The sequence below is a fragment of the Mastacembelus armatus genome, chromosome 10 (genome assembly GCF_900324485.2).
Source record: "Mastacembelus armatus chromosome 10, fMasArm1.2, whole genome shotgun sequence".
In the NCBI taxonomy this organism is placed as follows: Eukaryota; Metazoa; Chordata; class Actinopteri; order Synbranchiformes; family Mastacembelidae; genus Mastacembelus; species Mastacembelus armatus.
The window spans coordinates 14,635,213-14,651,585 of NC_046642.1; the positions used below are offsets into that span (position 1 = coordinate 14,635,213).

Genomic DNA, 16,373 nt, shown 5'->3' on the forward strand with positions numbered 1-16,373 from the left:
TGGGGAAAAGTCCATTTCTTTCTTTTATTTTGGTTTCACATACAGCACATTAGCATTTATTACATATGGAACAATAATTTTTTTTTCCTCTTTGATGAAGTCATCCCCCCCACACCCCCTAATAAACAACATACTGCACATATATATCTGGAAGTTCATATAAAGTGAGTTTGGGGGATTAAAACAGGCAATACAATACATAAAAGTCTATCCACAAAGTGCAGGAATAACAAATACTGGGTTCAAAACTATATTACGTATTGAGTTCAAACAAATTTAAAATGCGTCGCAGTGTTCCCGTTCTAGGAATGATGCTGGATAATATCACAAAATTAAATACACTGAGCTGGACAACACAGAGAGGACAACTACACATCCACATATATATGCTCAAGAAAAAGCTGATTTGATTGGGTGGTTGTGCTAAAATGCAAGTTTTATAAATGGAAAAAGTGTCACAAGAACCTAGTCATAGAAATATTAAGATCGAGAGAAAGAACATGTCACAACTCAGAGAACAAACTGCATGATGCGGGGGGGGGGGGGAGAAACACTCGCTAGTGAGGCGTTAACCACAAACTGATAAATACATTTTTTGCAGATATTGACTGGTGAGGTTAATTCATATGCATGCATCGATACCAAAGTGAAATAACATACTTCTGATTGAGTCAATTATTATTATTATTATGCGAGGATGAGAAGAATCAAACAATGTACAGTGAAAAGTCAAATCCATTTCTAAATAATAAAAAGTTCTTTCCTCCAACATTTGAGAAATGTTTTATGTCTCTTGATCATGTGCCTAAATGTTTTTATAAAGCACTGGGGGGTGTGGGGGCTGCTGGATTATTCATTAGTTTTATCCGCTTTGCCACTGGGCTCACAGAGGTCTCTTTTCTCCATCATGGTGTATGGAAAAGGTGGAACATCACAGGTGGTGAAGTCCAGTTTCTTGGGAACACTACAGTTGCTAAAGTCCAGTTTCTTGGCGCCGTCGGAACCAAATTCCAGCTTCTTGAGCCGGGCCAGACTCTTGATGCTGCCTGGAGGCCGGCCGGGGCTGACTTTGTATCCTGCTGCTTTAGTGGTTCCCAGGGGCCTCCCAGGGCTGGTTTTGAACCCGGCGGCTCTAGTTGTCCCAAGTGGACGTCCAGTACTTGTACGGTACCCAGCGGACTTCGTGGTCCCTGATGGCCTACCTCTCCGCCCCGACTTTACTATGCCCTTCTTCTTCTTTGAACCATCAGGCCCTGCACCCTCGCTGCCCCTGATTCTCACTGTCTGTGTCTGGAAGTCGTTTTGGGTGTCTTGCATTTGACATGCCATGGCTTTGTGCATGCCCTGAGGCAAAGGGGCTAGGCTGGCCATAGACAACTGCAGACCAGGGTTTGTTGGAGAGGGGTAGAACTTGTTGGGTTGTGTGCTACATAAATCAAAGTGGCTGGCTTGATGACAGTCCTCTGCCAGTCCACTCATACAATAGTCACTGCTGCCGCTGCTCACTTGATGCATCATTTTCTGTTGGAGTGCAAAGAAATAGAAACATTATGCAGGAAGGCTGCGAGTACTCGTGTCCACAAACCGAGCGGAGCCTTGTCACTGGCTTAACTACTTTTGCTGAAGCGAACAGGCCTTTTAGCGTTGCAAACACAAAACATAAAGTGATGTCAAAACAAACCAAACATAAACTAGTTACACTTTGCGGTAAGGATGACCCGCACATAAATGTATATATATAAACGTGTTTACCGTAAATGTTTAAGCGTTTAATGAACGTAAAACCAAATTGTTCGTACCTCATTCGTTAGTGGGTGATGGGCTGGAAAGGGTTAATTTCGGATCGCATACATTTTCCTTTTCTGACAGCGACACCATCTCCATGAGGGCGCTGCACAAACTACGCCATGCTGTCCGTGATTATTGTCTTGAAGCGGGATTGTGATTTCTGCTGCCTATTTCGTGCTGATTTCATCTTTTCAACAGAGGGTTAGATGAGAGAAGCAGCCATTTTCGTTTGGGAAAAAAAAAAAAAACAGGATGCGCTGAGCACGCATGCGCATAAAGTCTTCCAGGAAACAAGTATATTGTACGTATCAGGTTATCAGACAATGTGGTTTTGCCAAATTTTATTTTACATTACACAATAAAACAATGAGTCTAGTAACGATGTCGGAATATAAGACGCTACTGCAGAAACTACTACACTGTCCAGACGTTTCCAGTTATTCTACTTACCAACTTAAAGCTGTCTGCAGGATCAGTAATCATTAGGAAATATGAGTTTAAGCTACACAATGACAATGACAACAAAGACCGTTCTCCATTTTTTTAGTTTTTATTCATATGAACTTAAACACGGACACTGGATTTATGGAGTAAATGCACTGCTAGAACAGTTAGCAATATATAATCAGTGTTCCCTCCCCCCCACTGGTCGTCCCCGATCTTTTGTAAAACGAAGTCCACAGGACTTAAGTTTCCCTGATGATCTTGGTCAGCTTCTGAATCTTTGTTTTGGTGGACATGTCCACATACTTGTCTCCAATACTGACAATCATGCCACCCAGGATGGAGGGATCCAACTGTGAAAAGGGGACAACATATTTACAGACGACTCAAAATTACATTGTTGATTTACTAACTTGGCATCGGACTGGTTTTATTCACATTTACTTAAAACAGTAAAATGTGCTTTTTGTGTTTTTGAGATTATGTATGTGCGCATTACCTTTGTTTCTAGCTTGATAGTTTCACCCTTCTGAAGAAAGCCCTTGAGAGCCACTTTCAGTTCAGCAAGACTCGGTTCATCCAAAGGCTGAAATCAATAAATATTTGTTGAATACTTGTAATGAAATATATCCAGTAAAAATAATGCTATAAAGGACTTAAGAGACCGCTACAATAGTGGTATTTCATACCTGAGCCGTAGTGACGGAGCAGATGACCTCTCCACGGTGTGCACTCATCATTTTGCCAAAAGCAGAGATAACATCACCAGTTAGAGTTAGACGACCATTGTCAGCCAAAACATCTGCAAATCAAAAAGCAGGACCCAATTAAAAGACTCGCCATTGTTGTGTTAAGAAAACTTTATACAGTGAGAACAGTTTAAAAGTGTGCAGTGCTATTGTATCCCATTAGTTTTGTAATTTCATCCAACTGATCCTGCGATATACATTTTTTACTTAAATGTCAAATTTAGTAGCATAGGCTCCAAACTTAATTTTACACCATGCCTAACATGAATAGAGCATTGCTACTTTCATACAACCACAGGTTTTGTGGAGTTTATGTTGTGGGAAATGCACCTCACACACACACACCTCCACAGATTGTAAGACCTCAGTATCACTAATATATAATGCTAGAATAGTTATTAGGTCTAACAACTCTTAGCTCACTGTGAACTTCATAAAGGGGTCACAGGAAACCAGTTGCAGCTCATTTCAGTTTGACAGTATGTGTATAAAGCTTCAGGAAAGTTGTCTTGAGAGTGCAGTTAAAAAAACAAAAAAAGCACATTTGTCTGTGCCATTCTATTTCATGTTTGTATTATATTTGAATTTCATACCAATCACAAAAAAATAAGTGTTTAAGCTGAGAAAACCAAACATATTTAATTGAAAAATAACAACACCAGCATTGCATGTTTAAGTGCATTTGCAGTGTAGCACTACGAAGTAAGTAAAATATAAGCAGACAAAGCATCATGTCACTTCCGAGAACGAAAGTAAAACAGAAATAATTTGCATGTTGGTTGCTAAATGCAAAACCGAGAGCAACAGCATGCAAATATGTTCTTTGGCCTCTTTTTTAGTAATTACATGTTTTATCTGGTGTGTGCTGGTGGGTACTTGTTCTTATTATTCACCATATTAATTTATGCAAATATGGATATGTGTGTTCCTTCAAATTCCTGTAACCTCTGTAGATCTAACCAAACAGGGTTACGGGTACACTTAGTTATGAACATTATGCTACGCTCACATACACACTGTATACTCACAGTACCTACTATGGTCTTCTCAGCTGTAATTAATACAATGCTATGCTAACACAAAGGTCAACATCTAGCAGTGGTTCCCAATCCTGGTCCTCATGAACCCCTGCTCTGTTTGTTTTCCAGCTATCCCTGCTGTACCCACAGCTGATTACCTGTACCAGGTGTGTTCAGCCAATCAGAAGTGGGAAGTGCAGGGACAGTTAGAAAACAAGAAGGGTAGGGGTCCTTGAGGACCAGGATGGGGAACCACTGACATATAGCAACAACCGGGTCTCTGAGCCCTGGTCAGTTCCCACTCACTGATGAGGTTAAGGGTGATGGGTGAAACCTTAGCCTTTGCAAGAGCATCATTGAAGGTTTTTTGTTTGATGCTGCGCTTAACATGGGGATTCATTACAACACTGGAAATCTTGGGGTCCCTGATCAGGCCCTGAAAAACAAGATGGCACAAAGAAAAAGGCAAATGAACTAGAGAACAGTTTGGCCTGCAAACTGCACAAATCTGCAAAATCTTGCATCGATCACACAATTATCCCATTCTGTCATTTATCAGCTCTACTGTAATGAAATCCTATGACCAACAACAGTGTCAACATCACTTACAGATAAAACCATTGGAAACACACTACTCACATTACAAGCTACATCACTAAACTATAATTAGCAACTTTTCCACTTACAGACACTTTTCCCAGTTCCTGCTCCACTTGATCCAATTTGTTCTGCTTACTGGCAGCTGAGAATAAAGCAGTGGCATAGCGGCCCTCCACGCCATACACCTGGATGGGAGGCTAGAAGGACACATACATAGAGATGAACTGGGACCACTGACTAACTACATAATAAGCGAGCGGGAGGGGGGGTGCAGTTTACCTTAACCAGCTTTGTTACAGGTCGGATCACGGACGTGCTGAACTGACGGGCCTAATAAAGAAAAAAAATCTCAATCCAGAGAAACCAAACTGAACTGAGAAACACCGGGCACGCTTTGTAAGGTTTACGGTAACGACAGCTAAGTTAGCTTAGTGGCTAACAATTTAGCAGTCATTCAAGTACAATGCCTCGCGTGGATTTATCAGATACTTGGCTTTGCTTCCAGGTCACCAGGAAGAATATAATGCTTAAATCACATTTTTCATATATATAAATTCGGACCAGAATTTAATATTAATTGACGAAATGCCCACAATTCATTGAATGTCTTACCTGCTGTCCTAGCATGAGTGCTGCCATTTTCTCCTACAGCTGTCCAGAGTAGTACGAACGAGTGCGCATGTGCATTTGGGAGGAAGCAATCAAGTTATGGGTAATGTAGTCTACAGTCCAGTGTAGCGCTGGGGAGGCTGTGCGCTGTAAACCATCTGTGCACATGGGGAGACCAGTTAAAGGAAAAAGCTGAATGCTTGGCCACTGCACTCACCAGACCTCAATCTAACTGAATATCTAAGGGAGATTTTGGAGCCACTATCATCATCAACACCAAATGAGGGAAATGTTTTAGAAGAATGGTTTCCCATCCCTCAGTAGACCTTCACAGATTTGCAGAACACTTAAAAATAGTGCCTCATACTTTTGCGTCTGCTCTTAATAATTCACACACATTTAAGCCTTCTCAGTGCATATTTTGACAAAGGCCTAGTTTTACAGAAATCACATTATTCAACTGAAACTGGTAGTTAATTTGTGTATGCATTTCCTGCCTGACAAAATGAGTCATATTTGCTTAATGACAAGTTATGTTACTGGCAGACCAACTGAGAGAAAACACTGACACTGGGAGCACTAACCAATTAACTAACTAAATCTGACATTGGGAGCACCAACCAACTAACTAGTCAAGTCAAGTCAAGTCAAGTCAAGTCAAGTCAAGTCAACTTTATTTATAAAGCACTTTACATACAGCAACCACCGACCAAAGTGCTGAACATAAGAAAAATCCAACTAGAATAAAATACAATAACAAGAATTGAAATACTAAAAATAATTAACATTGATAATAATTAATCAATATTAATAATAATAAAAATAGTTAATGGGCAGCATGGTGGCTGAGTGGTTAGCACTGTTGCCTCACAGCAAGAAGGTCGTGGGTTCGTAACTTGCCCTTTCTGTGTGGAGTTTGCATGTTCTCCCTGTGCTTGCGTGGGTTTACTCCGGGTACTCTGGTTTCCTCCCACAGACCAAAAACATGTATGTCAGGTTGATTGGTGACTCTAAATTGCCCATAGGAGTGAGTGTGAGTGTGTGAGGTTGTCTGTCTTTGTGTGTCTATATGTGGCCCTGCGATGGACTGGAGACCTGTCCAGGGTGTACCCCTGCCTTCCACCCGAGAGAGAGCTGGGATAGGCTCCAGCAGATCCCCGTGACCCTGATTCAGGAAGAAGCGGGTATAGAAGATAGATGGATAAAATAGTTAATAAATAATTAAATAAATTAAAACATATAGCCACAACTAATCATGAATATAAACAACAACTCATACTGGATCAAAAGCCAAGGAAAATAGCTTAACTAAATCTGACACTGGGAGCACCAACCAACTAACTAACTAAATCTGACACTGGGAGAATTAACTAACTAAATCTGACACTGAGAGCACTAACTAACTAACCAACTAACTAACTAACTAATTCTGACACTGGGAGCACTAACTAACTAACTAAATCTGACACTGGGAGCACTAACTAACTAACTAACTAAATCTGACACTGGGAGCACTAACTAACTAAATAACTAAATCTGACACTGAGAGCACTAACTAACTAAATAACTAAATCTGACACTGAGAGCACTAACTAACTAACTAAATCTGACACTGGGAGCACTAACTAACTAACTAAATAACTAAATCTGACACTGAGAGCACTAACTAACTAACTAACTAAATCTGACACTGGGAGCACTAACTAACTAACTAACTAAATCTGACACTGGGAGCACTAACTAACTAACTAAATCTGACGCTGGGGGCACTAACTAACTAACTAAATCTGACACTGGGAGCACTAACTAACTAACTAAATCTGACACTGGGGGCACTAACTAACTAACTAAATCTGACACTGAGAGCACTAACTAACTAACTAACTAAATCTGACGCTGGGGGCACTAACTAACTAACTAAATCTGACACTGGGGGCACTAACTAACTAACTAAATCTGACACTGGGAGCACTAACTAACTAACTAAATCTGACACTGAGAGCACTAACTAACTAACTAACTAAATCTGACACTGGGAGCACTAACTAACTAACTAAATCTGACACTGAGAGCACTAACTAACTAACTAACTAAATCTGACACTGGGAGCACTAACTAACTAACTAAATCTGACACTGGGAGCACTAACTAACTAACTAAATCTGACGCTGGGGGCACTAACTAACTAAATAACTAACTAACTAACTAACTAAGTCCGTTTTGTCTCCACCAAACTGCAGGGACGCAGGTCAGCTGACGCATTTGTTTTCGCAGAGCACGCACGCGGACACACGCACGCAGACGCACAGGAGCTGTGAATGACTAGAGAGCTCGCTGGGACGTCGCCGGCCCGTCAAAACGTACCGACATAGCGAGAGGTTTTCTTAAGGGGGTTTTGAAGCTGGTCCGCTCGCTAACTGACGGCAAACCAGGCATGGACGACAAGTCATTCACCAAGGAGCTGGACGGATGGATTGAACAACTGAATGAGTGCAGGCAGCTAACAGAGAACCAGGTCAAAGTCCTGTGCGAAAAGGTAAGGGTTGCGCAGGAAAGCAGGCGAGCTGTTAGTACCCATCATAAGCTCAGGATAACGCTAGCACCGTTAGCTGTTACATCTTAGTGCGCGGATTGGCAGGACTGAAGTCAGCTAATGCATGTAGCCTTGTTTTGGAGCTACCATTTGGCTACAGCTACATGCAGCACATTGGTAAGGGAGTCCACTCGGCAAGAAGATGGAGGGGGTGACCGCAAATATGTTTTCCCTAGCTACGCCCACTCCTGGTGCCTTTTCACCACTGGAGTGCACTGGTACAACTGTGTAATACCAGTGCAGTGTTTTTGATGAATATTCAGTGTTTGGCTTTAATAACACATGGCCATTGTGCAATCCTACAGTGCAGCACAATCTTACTTGTTCATCAGCATCCTGCTTTTGGTCCTCCTTTTAAGGCTAAGGAGATCCTGACGAAGGAGTCCAATGTGCAGGAGGTGAGATGTCCTGTGACAGTCTGTGGAGATGTCCACGGTCAGTTTCATGACCTAATGGAGCTGTTTAAGATTGGAGGGAAGTCTCCAGACACTAACTACCTCTTCATGGGAGATTATGTTGACAGAGGCTACTATTCTGTGGAGACAGTAACACTTCTGGTTTCTCTGAAGGTAAAAAATAAAAATAAACAAAAAATGGTCAAAAACACATGTCAGATGTGTGCAACCTGGATTTGAATTTGGGGTGTTTGAAGAATAATCATAATGACTGACTCTTGTGGCATTTTATTTATAAATGCATTGTCTTTGTAGGTAAGATTTCGTGAAAGAATCACAATCCTCAGAGGGAACCACGAGAGCAGGCAGATCACACAAGTGTACGGTTTCTACGACGAGTGCTTGAGAAAATATGGAAACGCTAATGTTTGGAAGTACTTCACAGATCTGTTCGACTATCTGCCCCTTACTGCACTAGTAGATAACCAGGTGAGATAGTTGTATCCATACATGGTAAATGTGACCCGGTACCCCACAAATGCACGTCTTTGTCATCTATTTCTTTAAATTAATCATTTTTTTCCGTAAGATTTTCTGCCTCCATGGAGGATTGTCCCCTTCAATAGACACACTGGAACACATCAGAGCGCTGGATCGCTTGCAGGAAGTTCCTCATGAGGTAAAGTCTACATTGATTTCTCACTACAGGTACTTACTCTGTACAGCCACTCTCTGTACTCTGGTTTTTGCTTTGCTTTAGTCTGCTAACATGATAGTATAGCTTTTGATCTCTAATGAAACTAAACTCAAAATCTATTTGAATGTGTCTTTGGAAAACTGTGATGGTTATTTTTCACAATTTTTTCTGCATCTTCAATACACTAAACAGCGTGTGCCTGTGTTTCTTTACTGTTGCAGGGTCCCATGTGTGACTTGTTATGGTCAGACCCAGATGACCGTGGTGGTTGGGGCATCTCACCCCGTGGTGCTGGTTACACTTTCGGGCAGGATATTTCCGAGACTTTCAACCATGCAAACGGCCTAACTTTGGTCTCAAGAGCCCACCAGCTGGTGATGGAGGTACTTTAAGCTTGTTAATCCACTAAAAGTAGGATGCTTTTCCCTTGGGTACACTGCCTACCTATTGTTGATTTCAATTGGTAACATGCAATAATATCTTAATCCAGGGTTATAATTGGTGCCATGACCGCAATGTAGTGACGATATTCAGTGCACCAAACTATTGTTATCGGTGTGGAAACCAGGCAGCAATCATGGAACTTGATGACACATTAAAATATTCCTTGTAAGTTAAGTTGCTTTTATTATTATTACTGTAAATGTGACTAGTTTTCGATTAGTGGTAATGCCTTTACATATAAATAAGTTCTCATCTCATCTCATCTCAACTCTAAAAAGTGAGCCTGCTTTTTTTTGTTTTTTAGCCTCCAGTTTGACCCTGCACCACGAAGAGGAGAGCCTCATGTGACGCGACGTACTCCAGACTATTTCCTGTAAAGATGGCTGGTGTGGGTGGCAACAGGCTACACCCAGGCTTGAGAAAAGAAGTACTCATAACCCCATGGACCAAAACATATGTGCCATAATCATGATGAAATGAAAACTATCACATCTAGTTAAAGACCACCATTCTTTTAACTTTTTCCTCTCTGTGCATGATGTTTTTATTGTTAGAAATGATTGCTACTATGAACAGTACCGTAAATACCTGCTGGTTTGACAGGAAACAGTGAGCGAACTAACTGTGAGATTGATGACTAAATGAAATCTTTGTGTTAGGGTGTTAATGATGACCGGAGTGTGTTGACATACACAGTATAAGCTGCATCTTTCACTTGGCATGGTCTCAAATCAAAGGTTGCAGTAAATATAATGTGATTTTGTTTTTTCTTTTTGTAAATGAAGTGCAACAGTTCTCTTTGCACTTTTGTATTTCATTTTTATCACACGGCACTGACACACAATGTTCTCTTTTATACCCTGTTATACTGTAAGTAGATCATTTTCTGCTCTGCTGTCTCTTATGGGAGTTAATGTAATTCGTTTAAGTGGGTAATATTGTTACAAATGACATTGGTTGTAAAAAAAAACAAAAAGAAAACGTTTTGCAGCCACAGCTGTATGAAATAAACACTGGAGTTGCTTTGTCATTTGTTTTCCTTTAGGCACAGGTTGTTCCCTGCAGCTCTCACCAGTCTCCACTAGATGGAAACACACATCCAAAACACTGAGCTGGTGTGATCAACTCTTGATAAAACACAACACAGGAATAACCAAGACTAATGTCAATGTGTGCAGCTAATTTGGTAAATTTATTTATTTTGATTTTTAATTACAGGTGCTTGGCGTTACACAAATTTGAACCAAAGGGACAGAACTGATTTTTCTGCAGCATACCAATCATTAGTTAGTCATTTATTTTTTCACAGTTTTATTTTAGTTTTTTTTTTTTTTTTTTTTGTGTGTTGTGGGATGTCACTGAATTTTCATAAGACATGGGTATTGTCTGGCCTTTGTATGTAGAGCCCCGTGTGTGAGAAATCCTGCAAAGTTTTCCCAGTTATTAATGATTTACTGCCTGGGAATAAACGCGGCAGACACATCGCGGCATTAACGGATGTAACGACCAGTTCTCTGCTCAAAATAAAAGTCCAATTTAATGAACGAAGCGAAGTGAAACTTACTTTATCACCTCAGACGCCCATCAAAGATTTTACTGCTTTATAGACGAGAGGATGTCTGCATTTTTAGATTTTTTTCTCTATGGGGACGTTTTATTAAGACTCCTGTGTTTTGGGGGCCCGAATAGCGGCTTTGAGACGGGACTTTTACTTTGTAGGTGAGGTTTCCTGACACTGCGGGATGTGGCTGTGCTGACGCTGCCGCATGTAAAATTAGCTGGCTGCAGCCTTTCAGGGACACCTCTCACGGATCGCCGGAGCACACAGTGCAGTAAGTAACCTGCATGTATATATATATATGTATATATATATACATATATATATATACTGGATATATTTAATGGATCCATCCAGACGTCGACATTTAAAAAGGAGCAGCACTTGTGTCTTAGACTGGGGGGGGGGGGGGTTCTGTCATTGGACGTGGAGAGGGCTGCTGAATGTGTGTGGATGTGGCAGGCTGATACTAGTTGAATCTGGGGCTCACAGCTGGCCAGTTGCGGGTCTAGACAGATGTGGTGTCTGATTATTTTAAAATGACGATCATAGTTGGATTTTTAATAAAGGTGATTTCAATTCAGATTTTTCTTTTTGTGTGTGTGTGTCGGCGCCGCGTTCACACGCAGAAACACCTCCAGTCAGTCCAGATTTGACTGGTCTCCGGCGGGTTCGAACAGTATCCAGTCACAGAGCATGTTCACCCACAGACACAACTCATCATCAATACTCCGTTAACATACCTGCCGTCACTGAACGATGTCTGTGGTCTCACTGTCACATTGTTGTGAATGGTAGGTTAATGTGTAGCCACGCAGGCCGCCTTTGATTGGTCGAGAGTGAGGGCAGAAGCAGCGGAGGGTCCATATATATATCCTAAGGCCGTGCCAGTCCAAAGTTCAGTCCTCAGGTCACCTTTATTAGTAATTCAGATGAGTGCTATTAACAGCAGGAAATGCCAGGCAGCCGCCGTACACATTCAACTAACACACACTTTATTGCATAGTCCCAGAAATGTGTGTGTTTTGTTGTGATCTCTGAGAAAACCCATGGAGTTCACTCATTTAACGGAGAAAAAAACAAAACAAAACATGCCTCCAAGAAAATGTTGTATGTTAGTTGTCAGTCCAGCAGCCATCTTTGGTGCAATTTCAGGTGGAGTTTCATCATGCTGCTGCAGACCCTTAGACAGGGCTGCTCCCTGGTCTCTAACTGGAGCATCAAGCAAATGGTTAAAAACCAGATCAGACTGGGGTTTTTTTGACCTCACACCGTTGTTCTCCATGCCCCCCCCCCCCCCCCCCCCCCCCCCACACACACACACACTCATGAACATCCACAGGTCTTATGTTATTGCAGGATCTATTCTGTGCTGGCCAGACTAATCTGGTGATGATGACAAACCCCTAATATTGAATTAACTCACTGTCCCATAATGCATTTGTCTGTTTATTGATGAAATAATAAATAAGCTGGAGCTATTCACAGCTGGGCGCATGAAGAGGGCTTTGTCACTTCCCAAGATCTGCTTTTCAGCCACGGTTTGGGGGTTGGTGTGTGCCCATAATAGAGCTTTGCAATTTAGCGCTTCACAACCCTTGTGTTAGGTCAGCCATCACCATAGCAACATTATGCTGAATTAGCAGCATGGCGATCTAGAAAGCAGCGTTCTCCTCCAATCCCCCTTTACTGACATGTGTCTGCAGTTGAAAACAAAGACTTGAAGGGCTGTAACTCCTGGGGTGGGTGTTGCAGCAGTGCCATGGATGCCGGGGGAAAAAACGAAAATAATATTTGTCTTTTATCTGTCTGACATACTGCAGCTATGAAAGTTAGTCTAGACTGGTTAGTTTTCCAGTTTGGAGAGTGTGATTTAAATCAAGAAAATCCTTTAAAAAAAATAAAACTGGTGTGATCTTTGTCCAGATAAATATGGCAGCAGAGCTATCCACTTCCATAAACATCAAGGAGCCCCGGTGGGACCAGAGCACACTTGTAGGCCGGGCCAAACATTTCTTCACTGTCACGGACCCCAGGAACATCCTCCTCACCAACGAACAACTAGCACACGCGCACAAAATTATCACAGACTACAGGTAAACCACACCGCAGCTGCAAAGCAATCTACCAATTACCACATACAAGGCTGTTATTAAATGACTTTTGCTTCTTTACAATCTCTCAGGCAAGGTATAGTCTCTCCGGGACTGACGGAGGATGAACTGTGGAGAGCCAAATATGTTTTTGACTCGGCTTTCCATCCCGATACTGGGGAGAAAATGATCCTGATTGGGCGCATGTCAGCACAGGTTCCAATGAACATGACGATCACTGGATGCATGATGACATTTTACAAGTGAGAACTAGCTTTTAAAGTATATAGTCAGACTGTGACTGTAACATCAAGCTCATGAATCTAACTCTAAACACTCTGAGTACTGCCACTATTCCTACTACAGCTGCTACTAATGGTAATAAGCTCTTCTAAATCACATGTGCAATGAGAAATGAATGAATGGTATCTGATCAGTGTCAGGGCTCATACTGTGCAGGATATACTGTCATGGCTTACTGAGACTTTTATAGAACAGAGATATCAGTGATTTTTATAGTAACATCTGTGCTTTCCTACCAGGATGAGTCGGATTGTCTGTTATAAACTGATAAAACACAGAATCAAAGGACTCCTCCGGCTGCACTGCTCTTCCTCATTACTCCACTGTTGTATATCTTGCAGGACGACTCCAGCTGTGTTGTTCTGGCAGTGGATTAATCAGTCTTTCAACGCGATAGTCAATTATACCAACAGGAGTGGGGATGCACCGATTACAGTCAGGTAAGAGCCTGATTTTGAAGTTGGCTCATGTTAACCCTTTACCTGAGCAGTTTTTGCATGGACACCTTTTTAAGTGACGTGACCAGTGACTCTTTTGTTTGCAGTCAGCTTGGCACAGCTTATGTGTCTGCCACCACAGGGGCAGTTGCCACCGCTCTAGGACTAAATGCACTAACAAAGGTATCAGTTCATCTAACCCCATTCCACATCTCATTTTAATGTATTGACCTCAGCCACATCAGTGTGCTGACGTGAAAGTTGGCTACGCATTAAAAAGTGTGTGTGTGTCATAGCAAAGCCATATTATTTACAGGGTCATGCACTATAATCAGCTTGGTGTCATGTCAGCTTTTATAGTGACTACATGCTATTCATCCTGATTTATGGCAGAGAAGCCTTCATTTACAGCTTCTGAAATGTAACCTGCAGTAACCTCAGACTTCTACTAGTCTGAAAGGTTAAACTGGCTGCGCTGTCCAGTCTTTCATTTCTTCCCTCTTGTTTTTGTGCCCCCTGCTGCAGCACGTCTCCCCTCTGATTGGACGGTTCGTTCCATTTGCTGCAGTAGCTGCTGCTAACTGTATCAACATCCCCTTGATGAGGCAAAGGTGAGGAGGACACTGTGTCAAAAAATCAAGATTTTCAGTCCGTTCCCGTCAGAATGAAAAGTTATGCTGGGTTTCTCGTTAACTTGGTTTGCTCTGTGTCTTCAGAGAACTCCAACACGGCATTCCCATAACGGATGAGAATGACAACAGGTTAGGGGAGTCAACAAAAGCTGCTCAGCAAGCTATCTCTCAGGTTGTGGTCTCCAGAATCCTCATGGCTTCTCCAGGAATGGGTATGAACATATCAGCATCATTTCATTAAATATACTATACTAGAAGTTTTAAACCACTGGCTTTGGTATATTTTGGAATTCTAGTTGATAATGCATTGTGCACTAATATTTTGTGTACTTTCAGCCATCCCTCCATTTTTAATGAACCATTTGGAGAAGAAGGCCTTTCTGAAGGTAGGCGTATTTCTGAATTAGTTGGATCCCCTGAGTGGGTCGCACTTGCTGCAGTAAGCTAAACTTAAAGTGCACCATCACAGACTTCAGTGTTTAACCTAAATGGTAGGAAGCTCATGCTCCACAGTGTTTCTGCCACCTGGCTCTTTTTACAAATCACACATCAGAAGAATCAAGCACTGAGGACATGAGGCCCCTCTAGTATTGGAATTCACCGTTTGCTTTTGTGCCTCTCATTTTTTTGGGGGGGTCTTCTCTTTTCAGAAATTCCCATGGATGAGTGCACCTATTCAAGTCAGCCTGGTGGGATTCTGGTGAGTTGTCAAAGATGCTCCACCTGATAAGCCCTCGTGAAATTGCTCTGGAATTTCAACCAAACTCCCTAGAATGAGGATTCACAGTAATCTTTAAATTTATGTCACTTTGAATGCTGCTGTAGGATTTCATGTGCTGACGTTTTGTACGAGTTCACAGATCTAACCTGTGGCTCGTCAAATTCACTCGCATTAGCAGCAGGCAGGTTTTTTTTCAACCTTTCTGGATTTTCAGCAAACACACCACCAAATCCTGTTTACCTTCTTCTGACAAGTTACATATATCCCTCCTCCCACTGATGTTTTAGCTCCACTTCACGTCCTGTGACTTCGAGCTTAGAAGGAGCGATTAAAATTACATGTAACAAGTCTTTAATTCTGCTTAAGAGACATGAGTACATCCTGCTAGTGCACACAGATATACACACACATACACAAACACACACAAGCTTCCTTTGACCAAAAAAAAAAAAAAAAAAAAAAAAAACTGAATTGGCTCTTTGCAGTGACATCAGAGCAGTAAATTTGTATGGGTCATAAATCTGCTTTTCTTTTTCAGCCTGGTGTTTGCCACGCCACTGTGCTGTGCATTGTTCCCTCAGAAAAGGTGAGTGAAATGTTCAACAGTGACACTAATCCAGTAGTAACCAGTGAGAACCTCGTCTTTGCACTAGCAGAATATTTGCATAGTTTGCATGATTTTTTATTTTTTCACCTGAACTCGCCTACGGTACATGCATTGGGCCCATTAACCACGGCATTTCTAACATCCCTCCCTTTGATCCAGCTCTATGTCAGTCAGCCGCTTGGAGCCGGAGCTGCAGGAGAAAATCCGGGCCAACCACTCAGGAGTGGAGAGGGTCTATTTCAACAAAGGGCTATGAGTGCGCAGCCCCGTCATCAAAACACTGCCATAACACAGCTGCAGGCTCGGCCCTCACCTCTCCGCCAGCCCTCCTCATTCCATGTGCCAAAGTTAAGTTCGTGTCTCCTCATTCCCACCATTCAGACAGATCTCTGAGGACTCCCTCTGTCAGTCAAGTCTCTTTGTAATGAGATGTTTGCTTTTGTCAGTGTGATATTATCGTAACTCGTAGAGAAGGTTTCATCTGACGGGGCCAGAGAAACGTACAGTGTTGATCACGGCACATATAGCAGCTCGTGTGAGACTGTTTTAAGTGGACTTTTTTTTTTTTTTTTTTTCCTGTGCAGAATTATTAATAAGTTGGTCACTTGATCATATGTTGCTGCCAAATCATTTTCACTCTGTCCTACCCAAGGATGGCAGGCAGTTTATTATTTACCTGGATTA

At 41.9% G+C, this 16,373-nt stretch overlaps 4 protein-coding genes across 4 annotated transcripts; 2 read left to right on the forward strand and 2 right to left on the reverse strand.

The window, feature by feature from the left end:
• LOC113144270 (UPF0461 protein C5orf24 homolog) lies at positions 1-2,026 on the reverse strand. The gene is made up of 2 exons (XM_033325404.1): positions 1,800-2,026; positions 1-1,521 (listed from the first exon to the last, which is right to left on the reverse strand). The coding sequence occupies exon 2, from the start codon at positions 1,516-1,518 to the stop codon at positions 850-852; it is 669 nt and encodes a 222-aa protein (XP_033181295.1). The 5' UTR covers positions 1,519-1,521; positions 1,800-2,026; the 3' UTR covers positions 1-849.
• A 296-nt stretch (positions 2,027-2,322) lies between these two features.
• Positions 2,323-5,311, reverse strand: atp5po (ATP synthase peripheral stalk subunit OSCP). The gene is made up of 7 exons (XM_026330178.1): positions 5,213-5,311; positions 4,880-4,930; positions 4,687-4,797; positions 4,307-4,436; positions 2,922-3,034; positions 2,732-2,818; positions 2,323-2,585 (listed from the first exon to the last, which is right to left on the reverse strand). The coding sequence occupies exons 1-7, from the start codon at positions 5,237-5,239 to the stop codon at positions 2,475-2,477; spliced, it is 630 nt and encodes a 209-aa protein (XP_026185963.1). The 5' UTR covers positions 5,240-5,311; the 3' UTR covers positions 2,323-2,474.
• Positions 5,312-7,497: 2,186 nt separating this feature from the next.
• Positions 7,498-10,318, forward strand: LOC113144269 (serine/threonine-protein phosphatase 2A catalytic subunit alpha isoform-like). The gene is made up of 7 exons (XM_026330177.1): positions 7,498-7,745; positions 8,162-8,371; positions 8,513-8,686; positions 8,787-8,876; positions 9,116-9,277; positions 9,385-9,503; positions 9,643-10,318. Exons 1-7 carry the CDS (start codon positions 7,644-7,646, stop codon positions 9,713-9,715), a joined length of 930 nt encoding a protein of 309 aa, XP_026185962.1. The 5' UTR covers positions 7,498-7,643; the 3' UTR covers positions 9,716-10,318.
• Positions 10,319-11,082: 764 nt separating this feature from the next.
• Positions 11,083-16,077, forward strand: sfxn1 (sideroflexin 1). Its single transcript, XM_026329884.1, has 11 exons — positions 11,083-11,170; positions 12,823-12,992; positions 13,082-13,252; positions 13,634-13,732; positions 13,837-13,912; positions 14,255-14,340; positions 14,446-14,573; positions 14,698-14,747; positions 15,012-15,061; positions 15,621-15,668; positions 15,849-16,077. Exons 2-11 carry the CDS (start codon positions 12,829-12,831, stop codon positions 15,943-15,945), a joined length of 969 nt encoding a protein of 322 aa, XP_026185669.1. The 5' UTR covers positions 11,083-11,170; positions 12,823-12,828; the 3' UTR covers positions 15,946-16,077.
• The last annotated feature ends 296 nt before the right edge of the window (positions 16,078-16,373 follow it).

Excerpts from the sequence above, each read along its gene's own strand:
- atp5po (XM_026330178.1), bottom strand. The coding sequence starts at position 5,239 with ATGGCAGCACTCATGCTAGGACAGCAG. Across the intron at positions 3,035-4,306 it reads CATCACCCTTAACCTCATCA|ATGTTTTGGCTGACAATGGT; the intron begins GTGAGTGGGAAC and ends TTTGATTTGCAG. Across the intron at positions 2,586-2,731 it reads CTATCAAGCTAGAAACAAAG|TTGGATCCCTCCATCCTGGG; the intron begins GTAATGCGCACA and ends CCCTTTTCACAG.
- LOC113144270 (XM_033325404.1), bottom strand. The coding sequence starts at position 1,518 with ATGATGCATCAAGTGAGCAGCGGCAGCAGTGACTATTGTATGAGTGGA.
- sfxn1 (XM_026329884.1), top strand. The coding sequence starts at position 12,829 with ATGGCAGCAGAGCTATCCACTTCCATAAACATCAAGGAGCCCCGGTGG. Across the intron at positions 13,733-13,836 it reads GATGCACCGATTACAGTCAG|TCAGCTTGGCACAGCTTATG; the intron begins GTAAGAGCCTGA and ends TTTTGTTTGCAG. Across the intron at positions 15,062-15,620 it reads GTCAGCCTGGTGGGATTCTG|CCTGGTGTTTGCCACGCCAC; the intron begins GTGAGTTGTCAA and ends TTTCTTTTTCAG.
- LOC113144269 (XM_026330177.1), top strand. The coding sequence starts at position 7,644 with ATGGACGACAAGTCATTCACCAAGGAGCTGGACGGATGGATTGAACAA. Across the intron at positions 8,372-8,512 it reads CACTTCTGGTTTCTCTGAAG|GTAAGATTTCGTGAAAGAAT; the intron begins GTAAAAAATAAA and ends TTGTCTTTGTAG. Across the intron at positions 9,278-9,384 it reads CCCACCAGCTGGTGATGGAG|GGTTATAATTGGTGCCATGA; the intron begins GTACTTTAAGCT and ends ATCTTAATCCAG.